The 22,122-nt window shown below is 43.8% G+C and overlaps 1 protein-coding gene across 3 annotated transcripts; it reads left to right on the top strand.

Moving 5' to 3' along the window:
• The first annotated feature begins 167 nt into the window (after positions 1 to 167).
• On the top strand, positions 168 to 21,906 carry gdpd5a (glycerophosphodiester phosphodiesterase domain containing 5a). Of its 3 annotated transcripts, none has more exons than XM_030101595.1 (17): positions 168 to 469; positions 6,667 to 6,841; positions 12,982 to 13,085; positions 13,172 to 13,265; positions 13,342 to 13,401; positions 13,479 to 13,577; positions 13,657 to 13,750; positions 13,858 to 14,003; positions 14,474 to 14,556; positions 14,682 to 14,832; positions 14,925 to 15,155; positions 15,399 to 15,544; positions 16,825 to 16,972; positions 17,255 to 17,337; positions 19,416 to 19,430; positions 19,654 to 19,766; positions 21,227 to 21,906. In XM_030101595.1, the coding sequence occupies exons 2-17, from the start codon at positions 6,725 to 6,727 to the stop codon at positions 21,316 to 21,318; spliced, it is 1,776 nt and encodes a 591-aa protein (XP_029957455.1). In that variant the 5' UTR covers positions 168 to 469; positions 6,667 to 6,724; the 3' UTR covers positions 21,319 to 21,906. The 3 variants fall into 3 exon arrangements, with proteins under 3 accessions (XP_029957455.1, XP_029957456.1, XP_029957457.1); XM_030101596.1 differs by having other exon boundaries at positions 14,925 to 15,146; positions 21,227 to 21,357; XM_030101597.1 differs by lacking the exon at positions 19,416 to 19,430 and having other exon boundaries at positions 169 to 469; positions 21,227 to 21,357.
• The last annotated feature ends 216 nt before the right edge of the window (positions 21,907 to 22,122 follow it).

Here is a 22,122-nt window from a genome sequence, read left to right as displayed (position 1 = left end):
GCTCAGGTCCGTTTACCTGACGGAGTCATTAAGCACGCTGTAAAAAACGCCGGTTTGCGGCGGCGTCTCGCGCGCGGCGCTGCGGGCTGCCGGGGGGGATTTTTTTTACAGTGTGGAGCTCAGCTCCTCCCTCTCACCCGGCAGCCCGGATTACACGGAGTTACTCCATGAACGCGCCTGTTCGTGCGTCTTTACGCACCGAGAAACTCTTATTTCTTCTGCTCAGCGCCCTGTTCCGTGGCCGCAGTCCTCCGCCGCAGCTCCGCTCCGTCTCGCGCTTAAAGACATCTGATGTGCGTCGCTGGTTCGAATCCCACCTGCGCGCAAAGTCTCTCCAGAGTCCTGTATGAAGCGGAGGCGCGTCCACATAGATGGAAATAAATGAGTGACTAACTCAAGGGGGGCTGCGCACTTCTTTTTCCCGTGTTTTCGTCGTCCTGGGATAAGAAACGGCCGCGGTGGAGGCGAGGTGAGTGTTTGTGCGCACTTCAGGGGATTATCTTCATATAATCTGAGGAAGTGTCACTTGGCCCGCAGCGCGCTGCTTCAGGCTCCGGATTGAGCCCGGTCATCTGATCTCCACTCACTGCTTCATTCCAGTGATTTCTCAAAGTTTAGTGCTGTTAAGATGAATTTGTCTTCTGTCTTATTAATAGACTACCTGTTCAACTCCCATGTGGACACTCTGAAGTGGAGAACAATGAGAAATGACTCAATAGCTGCACAACAACTCAGTTTATTTCGTTTCTCAGGTTAAAACCTGACGTGAGCTTCTTGTTTTAAATCCTTTTACATATATTTTGTCTGAATGGTTGTCAGCGTGGTCTCATATGACTCCACTGCTCACATGTTGTAACTTGTTTATAACTCATAGATACATTTTATAATCTTAAAACTTACCTATCAAGTCCATTATTGTTTAGAAGTTACATCTGTAAAGTGACTTTGGGATGAATTGTAATGTTGCGTCTTGCCATGCTTCCTAAAATGCATTTTCATTAAACTATGAATGTTTGACTGCATACACAGACATGTGTAATGATACATTAAAACAGGAAAACAACATCTTTATAAAATATGGTTCACAAATTCCAATGTATTGATTACTTTTCTACTTTATATGTTCATTTAATATTGTATTACAGCCCTGATGTGTACACAAATAATTTTGTCACCATGTAATACTTCGCAATGTTTAATTTTCAAGTAGGAAACAGAATTTTAAAAGTGACATATTCAGATTCTCTGTGTCGCTGGTCCCTTCAGCTCACTGCCGTCTGCACCGTTCTGTTTCTGCACTGAATGACTTTCCTGTAAATAGGATTGAAAACAGGGTTCCCCACATGCAAGGTTGCAACTCGTTGTTATTCATCAAAACTTTTGGAATCTCAAATTAAAAAATCCTGACATTTATATGTGCTTATGGAAACATAAGGGTGAGTGTTGTTTGAAACGCTCCCTCACACATTAAACACTACATATTGTCCAACTCAACAAATAAAAAAATATTTATTATTCTGCACTTAAACACTTACCTTAAACTGAACTTTCTTGACAAGACTTTTCTCCAGTTTTTTTGTGACTTTGGGCTCCACAATCACAATTTAATGACAAGCTGTGACCTAAATCAAGGAAAATGTGATCTTTTGACATTTATTCAATGAAAATATGAAGCAGTTTGATAGAGCAGAATTTCAGAGCACTCCAGTACAAACAAATAAATAAGTTTAATGGTAGTACTAAATAACTAACAAGTAGCAGTGTTATAAGACTCCTTCAAGGAAAAATGAAGTGTTTTGACGTTTTCATTTCAGAAACGTTTTGCATTTTCATGCAATGTTTTGAAAATGACGCCTGGCTCCAGTTAAAAGGCAGGAATGCTAGAATGTCAGGTAGCGAGTTTTCGCTCTTGTTTCTTTTCTGTAAACGTTAACAATGGTGAGTATCCGTGTGGAATGTTGGACCGTTTTCAAAACGTTCCATTTTCAGTGGTCGCCCTCATGAAACTGCTCCACAGGATCGCTTGTCTATCCACAGAGAACATCAGAAACCTCCGGACATGCTGTGGTGTTTCTTGCAGGCCTGCAGTGGCTCTGTGAACCACTGCCACAGAAAAATACTGAAAACAGAGAAGACAACATGAAACTCTAACGTCTGCATCCAGGACTCTGTGGCGTTGCTCACAATGACGGAGGACAGACAAAAGATTCTGTCGTCAAAGCCACAAACACAACCCTGTAATCCTCTGCTGTTGTGTTGTTGGTTGTCATGGCAACCACATGCAGGTTAACAGAGAAGTGGGGACGTTACGTCAGCGTTGTGGGTATTTTACCCCATAAAGGAAGAGACCCTGTGCGAGCGTTTGAGGATCCGTCTGGCGTTTGGCTTCATGTGGACAGAACGAAAAATCGAGTCTAGAGCAGGAGTGTCGAACGCATCCATGATCAGGAGCCACAGACACACCAAAAAACATGTCGGCTGCTGCAAAATGCAGGTTTTTACAAACTCGCCCAACCTGTTGAGTTAACGAGCTTACGAGGCAGCATCACCAACGTCTCCGCTCCTGCACATGCTCAGTAGACGGACATTAACAACAGTGTTTTCCAGTTAGTTGGAAACCAGTCCCGACTCTCCTGGGACTGAGAGTCACCTGGAATAGCAATCCAACTCGGAGGTCTGTCCATACGAATGTCTGTGCATTGTTTCTCTGTTTTCAATACAAAAACAACCAACAGCATCAGTCATGGCCCGACAGAATTACATTGAATTGAACATCGTTTTCAAAAAGTTGCCACATAAATGCACAACTTTTCTGTAATAAAAACACAGAAAATGTATTCCCCCTTGAAACGTTGTTGCCTAAACGTTCATCCTCCGAGTTTCACAGACCTGATGATCAACAGCTGATAGCAGAAGCTCACTCCTGTCTCCAGTCTGTGCCCTCCAACTCCTAATTTATGGGGATGTGACACTAATGGAAACTCTATTTTGGGCTGAATCCACTGAAAGATTAGGAATATTATTAATGCATGCAAATTCAACTTTTATGGAGGAGCGAAGCCTGGAAAGGGGCGGCAGTGATGGAGATAGGAGGCTAATAATAGAGTGATATAGTGGAGGATCCGTGGCAGTTGGCTGCCTGAGACTTAGTGGATTATTGTATTATTGTTCAGTGAGTGCATGGTTGAACGCCGAGGGGAGCCTGCAGCATTCCCAAGGCCCGTTGACAGTAACCGGGTTACTTCCAGACATCGGCATGGAGGAACCGTGGCGTCCTCTCAGGTACACGTCAGGGGGGGAGTAGCCCGAACGAACACCATAAAAAGATGAATGAGGTTTATTATCGATCCTGAGGACAGGTGAACCACAGTGCATTTGGACGTAAGATGAAATCTACCATTACCGGCGGTTTATGATGAGAGGTCTTCAGGCTTGTCATGCTGTTCACTGACAATAAATAACGGCGTGATACTGCAGACCGTCTGTAACAGAATCTCAGAGAAACAATAGAGAATCCATTAAACATTCATAACGTTCTGTATTGGAGCTGTGAGTCCAATCAGAGCAGCTGCTGCTGCTGTAAGTACAAAATCTGACCACATCACGCTGCTGAGTCAGGGACCCGGCTCCACTTTTCAAACTCCACCGTGTCCCTGGACACAGTGGACACAGTTTGTTCTGCGTGATGCTCAAAAGGGGAAATCCGATTTCAATTCTGAGGATACAGAAAAACTAAAAATTCTCTGCCTTTGGTGTATTTTATCTGCTGGTCTGTTTAAACAGCAGATGGATTTGCAAATAATGTCTTCTTTGAATGTTTTCACATTTGCACCCTGTGGCCTGTTTTCAGCTCTCTGGCGCACCATGTCAGGCCTGCAGGCCGTATGTTTGACACTTCTGATGAGACAAGTTTAAGTTGAAAGGCTAAAAACTGCTCACCGTCTGACATTCTACCTGTTTAAATTCTACCCGACTGGAGATCTTTTCGGTTTTACTCAGTGAATTTCAATTAGCTGTGTTACCACAAACCTCTATGAGTTCTGTGTATCTTAAAAATGATCAGATTAGGTTCTCTAATCCCTGGCTGTATTTAAAAATCAGCTAAAGAAAAAGACAAGCTTTATCATCAGTAAAGGAAAATTAGCCAGATATTTTACTGATTTGGAGAAAAATCCCAGTATGCTTTGGGAACATGCTTATTGTACTTAAACCTTTCTGCTGAAGCCACACCATCATTAACATCTGAGTGGTCTGCATTGTTCAGCAGCATCAAACCTGCACTGCTCCATTAATCCTGATATGTTTCTATCAGAACCAGCATGACCTCTCGCAGCATTTTGAGCTACAGTAGCTCGTCCGTTGGATTAGACCACACCGGCCTTCACTCACTGTTTATCAAAGCACAACGATTTTATCATCATCTACTTTTATTTATTTTTTTATTTATTACAACTTATAATCATGATTGCAAAACTCAAGATGATAGTGTATTGCTTGGTTCTGCATGTTCGCCTGATAATATACATTATCAGCATCACCTGATGCCGTTCATAATGTTTATATCACCATCGAGATCCTTTCCGATCTGATAACAGGCACCAAATCCCAGCTGGTATTGCCAATACTTTACTCAAAAGTCTCATGTGTGACGAGAAATCCTGAAATGATGTGGTGAAAGAGAGGAGTTAAGGTGTTTTGTTAGCGTATCATTTACTTTGAGCCTATTTTGCTGCACATTTCATTTCTGCTGTGTAGCTTTTATTTTCTGGCGACACTTTGCTTGTACTCTTAGCCAGATACCCCAGTAATGGAGTTTTGCTTAAAATAACTTCTAGTGAACCTGGATCATCAACCAAACAAGTAAACTTAAACCTGGTTTATGCAATGATTGCATGTTTTAGCCGTTTTTAGCCTGGAGATTTGACTGCTTCAACCACAAGTTGAACAACTCTTGTCTAGTTTGATTCTGTTTTTGTGTATGGAAGCCAGACGCTCTTCCTGATGTTCGTTCGAGTCGAGGTGACGCTGGGAGACAGTCGGCCGACCTGGCTGGAATTACACCCCTGCTGATGGAGGAGGCGGTCTGAATGTGAAGGATGTGGAATCTGTCAGCTCTGGAACCAGCAGAAATCTCCCTCCTTCATGCCAATTATTTCATGATAATCAGTAAGAAATGAATGTAGGTCACGTCCAGAGAGGTGCGTCCTGGCCGAGCGGCTCTGATGGTTTCTGCAGTGTTTCCATGTGGAATCAGTGTGAGCTGAACACACACGGACAGACGCAGCCTGCCCTCCTGCTGTAATGCGTCTTCTTTGAGATAAGAACAAAGGAGCAGCTTATTTGGTTGACCAGGAAACACTCTTATCTGTCTGGGGGAAATTGCTATTTATTGTTCCCTCTTATCAAAAAAGATGGAACAAAAAAAACAACAACAGATGATTCATTTCAGATGAGTTTTCAACCACACAGGTTTCAGATTAGGAATGAGATTCATTTCCTATCTAGAAACCCTCGTTCTGAAATCTCTCTCAGAAAGACGTGGAGGCGGGCTTGTTAAACTGCTGCAAGCGGCCTGTCCTCTGCAGAGCTGCGTCCGCAGCTCCACCATAAAGCAGTTTTAGAAATCTGACTCTGGTACGATCATCGGACCTAAACCCTGCTGCGTCTCATTTCTATGGTGAAATCTTGCTTTGTACTTTAACAAAACAAGGTATTTTAGATGGCATTCACCTCCTGTGTACAGTTCTTTCCCCTTTTCTCACCACCAATCATCGATAGGCATTGATTGACAGGTTGGATCTTGCGATTGTGGCACTTTTTCTCTATTTATCACAACTATCATTCACATTACATTGAGTTAGATATGATATGAATGCTGAATGCTGAAATTTCTAATAAACCCTCGAGAAAAAGGTTTTGCTTGGAACAAAAGTATGTTCTTGTGCACCTAACATTTTCATACAAAGAATCAGAAAATCCATTGCTTAAAGCAGGGGTGTCCAACATAAGGCCCGCGTGCCAAAACTGGCCCTCAAGAAACTCCAATTCAGCTGACCAAACCACCAAGAAAGCTTTAAAGATTTCAGAAAAAGCATTGATCTCTTAGTCAAATTTCTTGAGCGTTGCAGACATAACCAACACCGAGGCCCGAGCTGAGATATCGGTGATGCTGCAATCCAAGATGGCTGTGAGAAGAAGACAAATCCATCCAACAGTCACCGGCCAAAGTGGTCGGAAAAATCACGTAAAGTCATGCTTTTGGACTAGTTGTTACACTCTTGGGCGCCAGGGTGTTATAAACAGAAACGTCACAGTTTAAAATGAGAACCTGGGTTTTCCTGTGCTTGAGAATCCGGCCCTGCTCACAGATGGATGCTCGCTCCCTGCTGATTTCTGTTTACCACAGCCCTCCAGCGTCAGACAGGCCATGACTGCAGAGCAATTCCAATACTATTATTATGTCTGTCCGAGACGCAACTCGCTATTGAGGTGTGTTGATTCCTTCCACAGGTGTTGTGACTCCAAACAAGGCCCAGGGCGGTTAACATATTCATGGTGTTTTGTGAAAATATGCTTCAGCAGCATGTCGTGACTCGGCATGTTGTTGAAAAGTGTAATTGTACGTGTGAAGCCCTTTTTTTGCGATAACGTGCGGTTCCTCCGCAGGGCTTCCAGTCCTGTGGGGGATGTTAACGGACTGGCGGCGCGTTGAGGCTGAAGGAGCATGGTGAAACACCAACCCTTACAGGTCTACGAGAAGCAGGTCTTTGTGTCCTTCGTCACTGGGATCTATGGTTGCCGCTGGAAACGATACCAGCGCTCGCAAGACGACAGCTCCAGGGTAAGATGACGCTTCTCTTCGACGTCTATGGATGCTACGGTATTGATCAGGGACGTTATTCATGTTGAGTCACTGGGTTGTTGGGTCTAGAATGTATTCCAGCTGACATTAGGCAAAAAACAATTATGTCTTTAATGTGCTGGTAGTTTATTACAGGATAGCAGAATACGACACTGAAGAGAGTTCAGAAGCAATAATTTCATGGTTTGAAATGATTAACCATTAGGTCAGTTCTTGAAGTTTTGCTGTTGGATGCAGGAAGAATTGAAAAAAATTACAAATCTGAGTGACTTCAGGGAGTTCCATTCTGATGTACCTGGTGAATCAGATTCTCAGGGGTCACTGGGTCCAGCGTTCCGCTTCAGAAGAGTTTCTGTAGAACTGTCACAGCATTTCTGAAGAATTGCTTTTTCATTTGACACTTTTTGTGTTTTCAGAACAGAAAACGGTGGAAACATTGATTTAGTTTTTCATCTTCATGGATGCAGGACAGAGATTGATTTGAGGGAAACCTAGCAGAGGTTGTGTGGTAAATGGTAAATGGTAAATGGTAAATGGACTACACTTGTATAGCGCTTTTTACCCTGCATGACAGAGCCCAAAGCGCTTCACACTGCAATATCACATCACCCTTTCACACCATGTGTGATGCTTTGGAGAAACAGAAACCTTTCTGGATGGTTTTGATGGAATCAGCGAAGAGCTCAGAATGTTTACTTCCACTATCTGTTAGTAACTCTGTGGGATATGATGGAGAAAGCACAGAATCATCACCTTGAAACCTCCACAATTAGATGCTTTGCAGTTAAAATCTCAGTGTCAGATGTCTGAGAACATCTTCAGCAGTATTTTGTACTTGAATGTTTATTTTTAATGTTGGAAATTGAAGTTGAAAATAGAAACTAAAAAAAAAAGTCACAATTAGAAATGATTAAAGCAGGTTGTCCTTCAGTTCCTCTTCCGTCTGTACCTCTACAGGCGTGTCTGAATGGGTGAATGAACCTGACAATAGAAATACTTGTTTACGTGCCTTCATGCTAAATGTTGCGTTGACTTCGACTCTGAACAGGGGTATCCAACTTTGAACAAGGCGGTTTCATAAAAGTCAGATCATGTTTTGGAGTTGCACTCTCGTGAAGATAATACTTTAAATAGTCGAGCGTATAGTGTGTCTCAGGTCCCATTTAATCGACAATGCTTCAAGTGAAAATGCTTCTTTTTTTTTCATGTTTTCATTTCAGAAGAGTTTTGCATTTACACTGCACGGAGAACAATACTTGATGAGAGTGCACAGGACCGACAACCAAACTGGATTCTTTTTAACTGGTGACAAGTATAAATGCACTTGAAACAAAACAGAAGCTGTGCATTGTCACTTGAAATTGTGTTGTAAATGGGTCATCAGCCATTACAAAGGACTGCAGATGGAAGAAAAACATTTTTAAGTGACTGTAGTGACTGTAATTGTGGCTTATTCAGATGCAGTGTTTCCAGTATTAGTACAGTGCTAACTCCTATTGTAAACGACACTTTAATGTCAACTGCACTGCATTGGAAAATTCAGCTGTTAGAATAAGTTACAGGACAGGACTGATCTGTTTATGCTCGGACTGTTCAACTGCATGCTAAGTTCACTTGTTAATATTGGTTTTCCATGTTTGTCATCGTTATGCACAGAGATGTGGCAGATAAGCGTGTGTGTGAGGAGGCAGATTACAGTGGTTTCCTATCGTCCACAGCGAGCAGCGCGGTTACACACACCACCCGGTCCCGCCGAGGCTGCACCGAAACCTGAGCGCACCTCCAGAATAAATGAACTATTTTCCATTTTGTGGTTCTCAAAGGCCAGAAAAGTAGGTCAGGCTTTGTGGACGGCAGCTCCAGAACAACAGCCTACTGTACATGCTGCACGCAGTAATTGCAGTGCAGTGTTTAATTGCGGCCCTCGTTTCCCCCTAAAGTAGCACTTATTGTTCAGAAATGACTGTTTTTCAGAGTGTCACGCATCTCCAAGGCATTACGATGTCTTCATTGCTCTGAAGCTGTGACGTTCTTCGTTTAAGCTTCACTAATCTCTTGGAGATTTTCAGGGAATTTTTTTTTTCTTTTTTTTTTATGAAGACCCACAAAAAATTTCATTAAATACTGATGTCAAGCCAATTTATTCCTCCTGAATTCCTGAGAGACTTCCAGACCGGGCCCTGGTAACTCGGGGAAAATGCTCCTCGCAACAAAGCAGAATCGGAGCAGTGTGTTGAAGTGTAAACCGGAGCCAGACGCCCAGCTGTGCCGGACCCCCGCGGTGCAGCCCACGGCTCCTGCTGCTGGATGTCTTTTTCAGCACAAAGAACCGGGCGCTGGGCTGTAAATTAGCCTATTTACTGACTGTGTGAGCCGGGCACTGATGATGTGCTGACCGAGAGGAAAAAATGCAAGCCCCACAGCTGCCTGTCTCATTTACAAAGCTTTGTGTGGTCGCACGCACACACACACACACACACACACACATACACACATACAGAGACACACATACACACATGCACAGTGCTCAAACATTAGCAGAGAGGCCGGCATTCATGAAGTCAAACACTGTCTGTTTGCTCTACAACACTGTCTCATTGGCTTCAAGGGATCTTTGGTCTGATTTGTTTGCATTAACTTTCCATTGAAATAAGGGCGATATGATTATAACACAATGCTATCACTATGGCCTCAGAGTTTTTTCTTACATTTTTATCTTTTGATTTGTTTCCAAATAGAACAACTAATTCTGCTGTTGTAATGTTTTTTCCACGTCTTTAGGAAAAGTGTGAAATTTTTAGGCACGTCAATAAAATTTCAGTGATTCAGTTCAAAAATATAACAGAGTTGGTCTGAATAGTTCTTCAGACTCCTGTTAGGTTTCTGGAAATTTGCTTTATCTCAACCGATCTAGTCCCACATGGACGATATTATTTTAGACGCCGGTGAAATCTTCCCATTTATGGGCCTTCCAGATGGACCTCCCCTGCTAAAACATGCATTTCAGGATAAATTCTGGTCAAAATATTGTTGTGTTACACTTTCTATGACTACTGAAGGCCTAAAAGGACATGATTTCATACTTTTTTTTTTTTAATATACTTCACTCACAGCTCAGCTGCTGGAACTCGTCTAAATCGGTTCGGTTTGTTCTGGTTCTTCACAGTAACTACTGCTCCTAATTTGTCAAATGGAAGTTGCTCTGTTTTAGTGGGAGTGTAGTGAGTTGAGTGTTGGTTATAACACAGCAGAACACGCTGAGGAATAAATGGGAGCCATGCTTGTTCATGAAATACTGGTGATGCTGCAGTGAGGTAGCATTTACTGTGTGAGTAAAAGTGTGAAAATAAGGCAACAAAACTCCTGAGCAATGGGAAGGGATTTTAGATTGTACATTGACAGGTAGTTCATGAGAGATTTAGTAAAAAATTCTATCAAAAGCAAATGGTTTAAGGATATAGCAGCAGTTGTAAGTAACGGTAATGTTTCTTGTACCTCCAATCTGCATCTTGCTGTTAATTTTGGCATATTTTCTCGTGTCCGTGTGCCTCGTTGGCCTCGTTGGCGTCGCTGCTCAGCTGGCGCTGACCTCCCTGCTCCGGGTCTCAACAGATTTATCACCAGAGAAGAGAAGAAGAGTTTTATCATACGCTGGAGTCAGCACAAAGATGAGGATTGATGGCCGCTGTCAGAGGCCGGGTACCGGCGGCTCTAAATGGAGACATTGAGGGAGCTTTGAGAGCCGCGTATCACTGCAGAGAAAGCTTTGAGACGACACGCCGCTCCAGTGAAAATGAATGACGGCGGACACTGAGATCGTCTTTCTAACGTCTGAACAGTGTGATTATGGTGCTAATGACAACAATCTGGATAAATGGAAGAAAGTAAGAGATGAAAGAGGGTAAAAGTGCATGCTTACACTGTAAAAATTAGCACACTGGCATCAGCTTCGGATTTGAGGAAGAAGATTAAACCTCACCCGGAGGGTCAGGAGTGGGAGCAGTGCAGTGAGGACAGTGTGGGTCTTAAGGAGGGTGTATTTGTACATAAGCATTTGCTCACTTGTTAACCTTTCCTGCTTCAGCCTCTAAACCGCGGTCAGGAGACGCAGAGGATCAGCCAGCGAGCTGCTGCTGCTGCTCCGAGGCAAAGCTCAGGACTCCTGAACCACGGCAGAGCTCTTATGTCTCTGTAGCTGCAGCTTCTGGCACATTCTGGATCAATTCTTACTTGAAGTCATCGGTATCGTTTCATGAGAAGCATTCAGTGAAATGTGTGTAATATCCTCATGTCAAACCAATCCTCACATTATCGCTCCTTTAATAAGTTTTCCCTCAACTGGCTCGAGTTAAATACTGCACAGGAAGTCGCTTCACTGATACTTTCTGCCACCAATGTAGAGTCCATCTTTACCCAGACTGGTGCTAACAGAATCCAAATGAACAGTGGTCAATGCTTTCAAGTGTAAATTCATTTATTTTTTTTTTTGTTATGTTGCTTCAGAACAGTTTTGCAGTGTTTTGAAAATCAAGTCCGTTTACATGGAAACAGCAGAAACGACGAAAAAGATGGAGTTTTCATGTGTGAAATGTTACGTTCTGTTAAATATATCAGTACGATGACGACTGCCAATATTGCCTTCATGTTAGATGCTACTGATACAAGGTTTTCTTGACCTCTTTGTGTGGAGTTTGCATGTTCACAGTTTACATGAGCACATGGCTTCTCATGCACCATGACATTGGTGTCAGTCATCATCCTTTTTTTGGAGGGACTTCACTGTTAGCGCTTGGTTCAGAAGTAGCCTGAAGCCTGTAACCACTGCGAGAATCAGATATGGGTCACTACCTCATAATATGTGTGTAAAAATCAGGTTTAGGTATACTCCTCGCTTGGGGAACAAACCTTAAACAACTATTATTTGCTCAGGCTTTCCAATAAACAATAGATTCGTCTTCTTTTATGACCTGGATTACAATAAATGTCCCTCGCTTTCAATCAGAATATATAAATTCAAAGCACCTGCATAGAAATCCCTCATTTCAGGAGTGCTGATCTGCTCCATGCGAATGTCGGCCACTGTTTTCAAATTCAACCAGGTTAGACTGTCAGCATGAGTCTGGCTCGGTGCCGTATCACCGTGTTCTGCTCGCTCCGGCTCCACCGAGCTGCAGGTAAACCAATTAAAAACCCCTTCGGCCCGCTCATATTTTCAGCTGCAGTGTGTATGTATCTGACCTCTCCTGTCCGCGGGATAACCAGCGTGTGTTTCCCACGGATTCGCGAGCAGTTTGCTCTTGAGCTGCAAACACATGTAATCATCCCCGGGCCTCTTACGTAAGCTGCTGGAAACGGCGAGCCCGGGCGGGGAGCGCCGCAAAGCCGACCGGCGCCCAGCAGGATGTGTGGACTGGCCTATCATGCTCCACACCTGCCGTCACATGGCATTAGCAGCTCATCCTGTTAACCGCTGGAGGGAAGAGTCCTTGAAGGCAGCACAGACTCTCCTCTGGACCTTTGCCCCACATGGCGAGCCAGAAGACCGGACGGCGAAGGGTTAAAGCCAGGCAGCAGGAAACACGCAAAGCTAATGACACATATTTTACACTTAAACAGGAGGTAGTTTTAAACTTTGGGGGTAAAGATGCAAAGATTTCAGCAACAGCGGGTTTTATTTTGAAGTTGTTTTGCCAAAACAGCTGAAACAATTCCGTGTGACCACAAACTTTAACTGCCTGTTTCTTCACTGCTTCATGCTGAACATCTGTATTTTCTACACAAACACCAATCCGAAAACCAAACGACCCAATCATATTAACATTTAATAGGTATTTTATGGTCTGAAATGACGATATTAAGATTTAAATAAACTGTGACTCAATAAATATACAAGTATAACTGAACCATATAATGTTAAAAACATCTGTTTTGAATAATCTTTGATTTTTTTTTCAGTTATTTGACATGAATGCTTCAGAAGTTATCGGCTTGTCGAGCAGTATTTAGATATTCCACATGTAGTGCATGTGAATGGACGGTGTGTCTGCAGCGGTGAGAATCCTTTGCTCCCTCATCGCACCCTGACCGCTGCTTGCTGCTGCTGCTGTTGTTTCTTCCAGTGGGAGTGCGCATGGTTCATCATCTTGTGCACGTCGTTCCTGCTGCTTCTCCTCTGGACCTACTTCTGGCTGGTGGCCAAAAATGACTTCAACGACTTCAACTGGTGAGTCACATTTGTAAATTCATTTTTGAATCAGTTAAGCTTCTTGCCTCTTTGTGCACGATTCAGTGCTTGTCTTGAATTTGCAGGTTGGTGTACAACCGAACCGGAGAGTGGCGGGACGAAACGCTCCCCATCGTTGCCTCCACCACCGTGGGATTCAGCTACATAACCTTCTTACTGGTAACAGCTTTTTTCAGACCGTTGTATGCCAGATCAATAAGTCGTGTGTTTCACTGATTCTTGCTCCATTTTTCAGATCTTGGCCCTTTTTCACATTTCCCTGGGTCAGCAGCTGAACCTGTACTGGGTCCACAAGGTACAGAGAGTCTCACAGATCCTCCAAACACACCTCAGACGTGAGAAAGTCCCTCACTGTGTGTCCCGTCTGTGCAGATCGGAGTGTTGGCCACGCTGCTCACCACCGTCTCCGGGGTTGTTTCTGTGGACGACGTCTGGGGGGACGAGTGGGACATCCTGCTGGTGTCTATGCAGGTCGGTCTGACGCCAGAATCCCCCATTCTTAAGATCCATAAACACCCATTGGGATTCTAACCGCGTTCCCTGCGACCAGTCCACAGCCCCGTTCCTGCACATCGGAGCCCTGGTAACAGTCACCGCTGTCAGCTGGCTGATCGCCGGCTACGTGGTCCGCAGAGAGAGATCCAGTAAGCGCAAGTGGACACGGAGAACTGAACCAGCTCTCCCAGCTGCCCCTTTTTTAACCCCGCCCTCAACTCCTGAATGGCTCTCTCCCTCCCTCTCTGTCTGGCAGACGTCCAGATGCTGGTGCTGATCGTCTACATCCTGGTCCTGCTGGCTCTCTATCTGGCGCCGCTCTCGTTCACCTGCCCCTGCATCATGGACCGAAACAGCCTCCGGCCGCGGCCGGCCATCATCGGCCGGCGGGGAGCGCCCATGGTGAGTCGCCCCGGAGCGTCACAGATCCTCACTGTGGAGATGGAAGAGCGAGTGATGGGATGAGAACATCCAGTCAGTACATTTCCTCAACAAAATGCTCTGAATTTTTTTTATTTTTATGAAACTCTTTGGTGAAAAAATGCCAATATTTTGGATTATTTTGTGAAAACTCTTTACATTTACAAGTAAAATAATTACATTTAGAGTGTTTTTACTGCTATCAGGTTTCAGAATCGGTCCAGATGGATGAATTAATGGATTTTTACTAGAACATCCCGGTGAAAATGTGTTAAAAAAATAACAATTAAAAAGCTGAAAAGTCCCCCTCTCCATCAAAAATGGCATACTGGCTTCATGTTGTGCACATTTTCCCAGGTTTCTCAGTGTTTAGCTGCTCGGTCACAGTTTCCTTTTCTCAATCTGTAACTCATCCGGACACGCTGCTCCCGTCTGCCTCCTCTCTGCTGCAGCTGGCTCCAGAAAACACCATGGTGTCCTTTAACAGAGCCCTGCAGCACGGAGCCGGATCCCTGGAGGCCGACGTCGCCATCAGGTCATCAGTCACGCTCTCATCACGTCTTCTTCATGTTTCAGACGTGGATTTTAGCTCAGAGTGATCCCAGGATTCCTTCTGCTGCCGAGCCCTGACTGAGGTTTTGTGATGTTCCGTCGTTGCAGTGTGGACGGCGTTCCGTTCCTCATGCGAGATCGCACCTTGAGGCGGACCACAAACGTCAGCAGAGCCTTTCCAGGCCGGCAGCACGAAGACGCCTCCTTCTTCAACTGGACCGAGATCCGCTCTCTGAATGCAGGCCAGTGGTTTCTGCAGGTAGGAAGCGCCGCCGGGCGGTGAATCCTTCAGTGAGCCTCAGGAGTGATGTTTATACCCGCGTGGTGCGCCACCCCCCCCCCTCCCTCCAGAGCGACCCCTACTGGACGGTGGACACCCTGACGGCGAAGGACCGGAGCCGCATCGGGAGCCAGACGGTGTGCGGCCTGGTGGAGATGCTCCGTCTGGCCTCCAGGACCAACAGCTCGGCGCTGCTCAGCGTCCGCCGGCCGCCGCCGGAGCACCCGCGCCACCGCAGCTGGTTCATGGACACGCTGTGGGCCGTGCAGAAAGCAGGCATCCCCCAGAAGAGGGTGAGGACTGTATGTGCCTCCGCTATCAACCTTTGACCTTTCCAAGGTGCTGCAGATGGTAGAGTTAGCTCCAGATGTTTTAGGATGTAAATAAAGATGCAAAACAGCCGCCATGCGCTGAACTCTTGCATCGTCTAGAGTCAAACAGCACCTGACATTTCATCATCTCTGGACAGGAAGTGTGTGCAGCGCTCTGTCTGATCGGCGTCTCCCTGTCGCCTCGCGTGTGTGTGTGTGTGTGTTTGGCGCCAGGTGACGTGGACCCCGGACACGGACCGGGGGAGGGTGAGGGGGCTGCAGCAGAGCGCCGGCGAGAAGCTGTCGGTGAAGGAGATCAGGCAGAGAGGCATCACCAGCCTGACCCTGCACTACAGCAAGATCAGCCTCAAAGACATACGGTGAGAGCGAATCGCCGCGGCGAGCCGGGAGATCAGAGCGAAACCCGATATCGGCTCGTAATGGTCAACAAGCATTCGGGTGTAATCTGAAGCTGCATGCAGGACAGCGATGTGGGTGTTTACTCTGCAGGAGAGATCCTTTACATTTCCATACTGATCGATATTTTCCATGCTGGAGGGAAAATGTTTGGATGTCTCGGCTGCCGCTCAAAGCTCAGCAGTAAACATCTAGAAAAGACGTGAACGTCTGTACAGACGACCCCTTTAACGGCACTTTATTACTTTGAAAACTCCACAATTCCTCATCACTCCAGTCTTTAAATGCACCTCAGTTGGAATTAGATTATTTGTTTTCATCACACATCTATAATTACAATCACAGGAACCAGATAAACCATCCAGAACATTAAAGCCGATAATAATCCCGACCCGCCAAACTCACACGACGCCGAAATAATCTGATGAATTCTCTTTTTAGCCGCTGAAACACAAAAGTAGCTCCTCCTTCAGTGAATTCAGCGCCACTTTGGAATTGATCACACTTTATTTTCTAACAATGTAAAATGCCTGAACACACTCTGTCCAGTCAGGCAGCATGGATCCATACTTAAATTGCCTTCTATCGCTCTTCTGATGACCAAAAAATACGAATGAACGCCAGCAAAAGCATTTGAAACTCTCCTATCCACAGTGGCAAGAACACTTCAGTCTGCGTTAGTAAAATATAGTTAATATGAAAATAAAAGGGGGAGAGATCAACAGCTCAGTTCAGAAAAGGAGAGAATTTCATCCATTTCATCCTTAAATCCAGCGCTAATAACACAGAATTACTGAAAATTCCCTTAAAGAGTCGTGATATTGACACCTCCAATTATATTACACACAGACACAGATTTCTCCCATAATTAAAATTGATATTGATATTTTAATCTGCACTTTTCCATCAGAAGAATCCAGTTTAGTTTGTTTCAGATGTGTTTTTTTGTACCTAAATGCCTGCTGCCAACATGCAATTAAAAAGTGACTTTTTTTTAATGATTATTGAAGTCTTCTTGGTGCAATCGCACGTTGTTAGACTCGTGTACTTAGGATTATTCATGTTTGGGCCGCTGTAGTCCAGCACTATATGTAATAAAACGCTTTATGTTCCTAATCCCAGACCATCTAAACACTTGGGAAGATAGAAGCTGGTTTATGATGTTTCTATGTTGACGATGAAGTTCTGCAGATTTACTGTGTCACATAAACACTTCTGAGCTTGTGTGTGTTTCCCCCTCCAGAGAGTATCAGGCCAACAATGTGAGTGTGACTGTGTACCCAGTGAACGAGCCCTGGCTCTACTCCACCCTGTGGTGTAGCGGGGTGCCTTCTGTGTCCTCCGACGCCCCCCAAGTCCTCCGAAAGGTGCCTTACCCCATCTGGCTCATGGTAAACAGCTCTCTCACACACACACACACACACACACACACACACACACACACACACACACACACACACAAGGTCACTCAGTGACGTGGGGATGGCAGGAGAGAGGACAGAGACTAACGGGGACGGAGGACAGGAGGGGGCAGGGACGTAGATCTGGAGCTGAAGAGCCGCCGTCCCGCTCGGCTTCGGCCCCTGGCGCTGCGGCGCTGCGGGGTCTCTGCACGCTGACCTCCAGGGGCTCTGGCCGTAAACTGCCGTCGCTCTCTCTCTCTCGTGCTGCAGAGCCGGAACGCTTACAGCTTCATCTGGATCTCCTCAGACCTGGTGTCTCTCGCCGTCGTCATCGGAATCTTCTGCTTCCAGAAGTAAGTCCTGAAAATCACCGTGATGCAGAACCTTTAAATATCGCCTCTCCCAACACACCAGTAAAGCAGCATTGAGTTTAAAGTTCGCGTTTTATCATTAAGAGTGAAACGCCCCATCTTTCATTCATAGGATTCACAAAGCCACAAAACAACAACAGAGGAGGTTAGAAAGATCTCCATCTGGCCCAAAAAAATTCAATTTGTTTTGTTTTTTTCTTTACAGGGGTGTTACTATAAAAGTTAAAAAGTTATAAAAGTTTCTTCCTACTTCTTTTTGGACATAATAGAATTTAAATAATTTGTTTTGGTTTGATTTTATTAAGGTTTTGTTTTTATCTTTGTTACATTTTTTACTTGTTTCTTTGTTTTGTTTTCCCTTTTTTAAATGTTTCAGATGGACCAAATAAAAACTAGAATAACATTTAAAATAGGAAACTTCCACATATATTAGATTTATTGTGCATAATGTTATTATTTTGGACTTTTCCAGTTTGTTTTTTTAATTTTTTTAATTTGATAGTCAAACTTAGATTATTTGAAAAATATAAACGTATTTTATCAGATATTTTTCCTTTTTCCTTTTACTGGAGTATAACAATATTTGAAACAAAAACATCCTTGAAAATTTTGAATTTGCATGTGTCTTGAAAAACTTCCAAAACATGCACTTTTCAATTATTTAGTGTCTTCAAATGCTCTTGTCGTATAAATGGTGAAATGTGTCTCCCCCTGGTGGCCGGAGGCTGTAAATGCAGAACAACGTGTCCAAAAAATACTTTCACCTTCTTTGAAGGATTTGAAAAAATAAAAAATAAAATTAAAAAAACGTTTGTTCATTTTCATCCACTGTATTCTGGATGTTTTTAAATTTCACTGAAGTACTGAAGATGCAGCTCTAAATGCAAATGGGATTTAATTTAATTGAAACAGTTTTACGGCTTCTCAGAAGAGATGAAGGCCGCAGTGAATCCATAAAAGATCATTTCCATCTTTTTTTTAACAATAACAATATTAGGAAAACAAAAACAACTGTGGTGCGTGTCTTTACATTTCTTTGAAGGATTTTTTCTCGACTTTCCTCGAGGCTCTTTTTAATCTTACAGCGAGTCGGTCTTGTTTGGTTTTTGCCTGCTCTGAGTGTTAACATGATTTTAGTGATGATAATATGAAAAGTAGCAGCTCTTGTATCTTGAAGGCCAAAAACTGCTGCGCCTCTTCTCAGCTGCTCCAAAACAATGAAATAATGACATGAAATCAATACAACTAACAGCTAAAATCCACATTTTTACCTGTTTTTTTACTGCAGAAAGCCTGAACATGCAGTGTAACAGACATTTTACATAACATGTGCAAACCTGACGTTTTTATAAAATCCTCTCTCTTCACATCACAGAGATTTCAGCTTCCTCTTTAGGCGTTGATTTCATTGATCTGCCTCCGGTAATGATTACTTAATGATTTGTGGATTTAGCTCACTAAAATCAGTTACCGTACTTTTCATAAGTGTTGTTCTTCATGGCCATTTTTAAATCCTCTTCTGGGCCGGATTAAACGCTTTGGGGGCCAGCTATGGTCCACCAGCCACATGTTTACCATCGCTGCACTGCTCCACCTGGTGGTGTGAAGTGGAATTACCAGGTGGATTGTTAGTGGGGATAATCTCTCAGTTAAATATCCTCTGATGTTTTTCCCTCCTGGATGCTTATTGTAAAATTTCCTAAAGCTTGTGTTTGTTTGGTGAATAAAATTGAATTGGACTTCGTCTTCAGGATTAACCCTGGTGGATTATGGGAAATGTTTACATGGTTTTGTATCACTGGTCTAAATCTGCTGCATTAACACGGGTGTGTGTTTCTGCTGAGCCTCTTGAGTTTGACTTTTCTGCTTTTTTTTTTTTTGTAATTCTTCTTGTGTGTTTTGTCTTCTGGGTGTTTTTCTGCATTCGTCCTCCACGCTGCGACCTTCCTCTGTCTCTCGCCGTCCTCTCTCTCTCTCTCTCTCTCTCTCTCTCTCTGTCTGTCCTCCGCTCTGCCTGATCTGCATGCAACCTTCCTCCGCTGCCCCCTGGCATCTGTCAGCTATCATATGATCAGGTAACTGCTGCGTCTGCCTTGGCCTTTGTTTCTGCCTCCTCGTCTGTCGTCCTCCTGCTTCCTCCGCCCGACACCCCGAGGCCCGTCCTCCGTCCTCCGTCCTCCGTCCTCTCTCCTCCACCTCTCCAGACGCTGCTGCTGCTGCTTGTTGAAAAGGAGCAGCAGCAGCAGCGGCGGCGGCGGCGTCTCTCTGGGCTCCTAAAGGCTTTTCTGTGTGTCGCAGGTGGAGGATGAGCGGGATGCAGACGTATAACCCCGAGCAGATCATGCTGAGCGCCGTGACGCGACGCTCCAGCCGAGAAGTCAACGTCATGAAGGAAAAACTCATATTTTCAGGTACAGGCGATCAGTACCTTCTGACTGGACGTGGACGAATCCATCAGTCACGTGTTTCTCCTGAACACTGAAGACATTTAGGTTTACAATCACTGGACTTCTCTTTTTATTTACTAAAATTAATGAATTTCTATACCTTTGCCTACTTATACCTTTTATAATCACAAGAGACATCATCATTATAATCTTATTGTCCTATTCCTTTTTTATTTCTTCTATAAATTATAAATTACTGTTATTTTTACAAAGTATTGTATATTACACATATATTCATATTTCAATTGTACTATGTCTTTTTCTATCATAACTCTCCATTAATGTTGAAGTAGCATCAATAAAATCTTTCATAAATGTAATTACTGCAAGCATTGATATAAGATAAATAAACTTGCATTTTTTTTTGGAAATTATAAGCTTTTTTGTCACAGGTTTTGTGCAGCCTGCCTATGAAAAGTACTTATATTCATCTATTGATTAGACTCTCTCTCTCTCTCAGGCTCCTGTTACACAATAATTTCTCCATTGAACATTGTATTTCCCCCCGTTTCCATGGAGACAGAATTACATGGGACTTTTTATTCCTCTGTAAATCCGAATAAAGCCGAATTCTGCTCTGAAATGACCATGTAAACTCCTGAAAACTTCATTCAGAATTAAGTTTAAATCCGAATAGACCGGCGGGTTTATTCTGGCCTGGAAGCGGACTTCATTCTGGTCGTTCTGCTCCGTCGTGATGACACAATATTTCAAGATCGCGATCCGCGGTTCAGCCTGTATGGAGACAATTTATTTAACGGTAGTTTTTGAAAAATCGCATATAACGAAACGAGCGGATCGACGGGCGCTTAAAAACACGGACATTTCCAAAGCTGTAGCGTCAAAGTTAATCGAGAGAGAAAAACACCGTTTACTTCCTGGAGACGTCAGTACGTCACGGCCGCCCCGTCCAATCAGAACGCTTCACAGACTCGGCGTGAGAGAGGATTTAATCCTTCGTCTTCCTCATGTAAACATGAAGCTCATGATTGTATGGTAATTCTGAATTACTTCATTCAGAATAAATCAATCCTGAATTAAAAACACCTGTAACCACACTGTTTTTGAAAGTTCCACCTTGGGAGTAGATTAGAAAAAAAAAATAAAATCAGTGGCGCTCAGCGCTGTTGTCTTGCAGTCAGACCCCAAAACACTCGAAAAACACGTTTTCACTTGAATAGGTTGTCATGTAGACAAGGCCCTGGTCATGGTCGTAGTTTTATTTTTTACATTCTTGAATTTATTATATCCAGAGTAGATCAACCATCAATTTTTGGTTGTGCCTCAGATGTTAAAATCCAAAAACTGGTAAAAAAGAAAAAGTGAAATGTATTAAATTGTGGGAGGTTTGTCATTTTCAAATTACATCCAGGTGAATCGATGTGTATTTTCTGACATGACGGAATGAATCTCATGTGTTTCAGAACTGAACAACGGGCTGGGCAGCTCGGAGGAGCTCTCCCTCTATCCGGAGAACGGGTACGCCAGGTACTCCCACGGGGGCCTCAGTCGCTGAAGGAAGCGCAGCTGGAACATCTGGAACGTTCAGGAACTGAAAGACGCCCCCACGTGGTTTCCTCTGTCGCCGCCGTCGTTCCCTCCGTTTAGCGGATGTTTTGGAGCTTTCAGGAGTGCAGGATCATTGAAGTGGATGAAACAAGGCTTTGTTTGGAGTCCTTGGTTTGAGTGACCTTCTGTAAAGTCTGGGTTCTTGGGTGTTTAATGGTTTCCTTACAGAAGAAACAGGCGATGACTTGATGTAAATATGTTTATTGTGAACATATGAAGTGTGTTTTATCGTGTCCTCTTCAGGGTGACAGATTAGAGCAAACCTCGGTTCTGGCTGTGGGGTTTGTGGTGTTTGTGATCTGTATGGCTTCTGTATGGAGATCGTCTCCCTGCCTCTTCTCTGTCATGCCATGATTGTTTCTCTTCATAGTGATATTGACGACTTTCACGTGGCTGCCTTTTCCTTCCATTCATGGACTTGTTGAGCACTGTAGAGTATTTCTGTCAAGTAGTTTTGTTACTAGATGCAGTTTTGGAGAACAAGTTTAGCTGCGGACGTGTTGAATGTTCAATAAAAGGGATTTTTTTTCTTGAAGTGTTCTGGTTTTTCTTCCATTGATCATGTTATTGAGTGAATCTGCAGGCAAACTTTAAAAAAAGTTGATTTATACTCAAACAGAACACATGCATGTTATCCAGTATGCAATTCTCAGCATAGATGAAGACAGAATTTTATAATTTAAGTAACAATTCTGAGATTAAAACAAAACATGTTGAGATGAATGCCAGAATTTTGCAGAAAAAAAATCTG

The sequence above is a fragment of the Salarias fasciatus genome, chromosome 10 (assembly GCF_902148845.1).
Source record: "Salarias fasciatus chromosome 10, fSalaFa1.1, whole genome shotgun sequence".
Lineage (NCBI taxonomy): Eukaryota > Metazoa > Chordata > Actinopteri > Blenniiformes > Blenniidae > Salarias > Salarias fasciatus.
The sequence above is the reverse complement of the archived record's forward strand: the minus strand, read 5'-3'. Positions and strand labels throughout refer to the sequence as shown.

Excerpts from the sequence above, each read along its gene's own strand:
- gdpd5a (XM_030101595.1), top strand. The coding sequence starts at position 6,725 with ATGGTGAAACACCAACCCTTACAGGTCTACGAGAAGCAGGTCTTTGTG. Across the intron at positions 14,833-14,924 it reads CAGGCCAGTGGTTTCTGCAG|AGCGACCCCTACTGGACGGT; the intron begins GTAGGAAGCGCC and ends CCCTCCCTCCAG. Across the intron at positions 19,767-21,226 it reads GGAAAAACTCATATTTTCAG|AACTGAACAACGGGCTGGGC; the intron begins GTACAGGCGATC and ends CATGTGTTTCAG.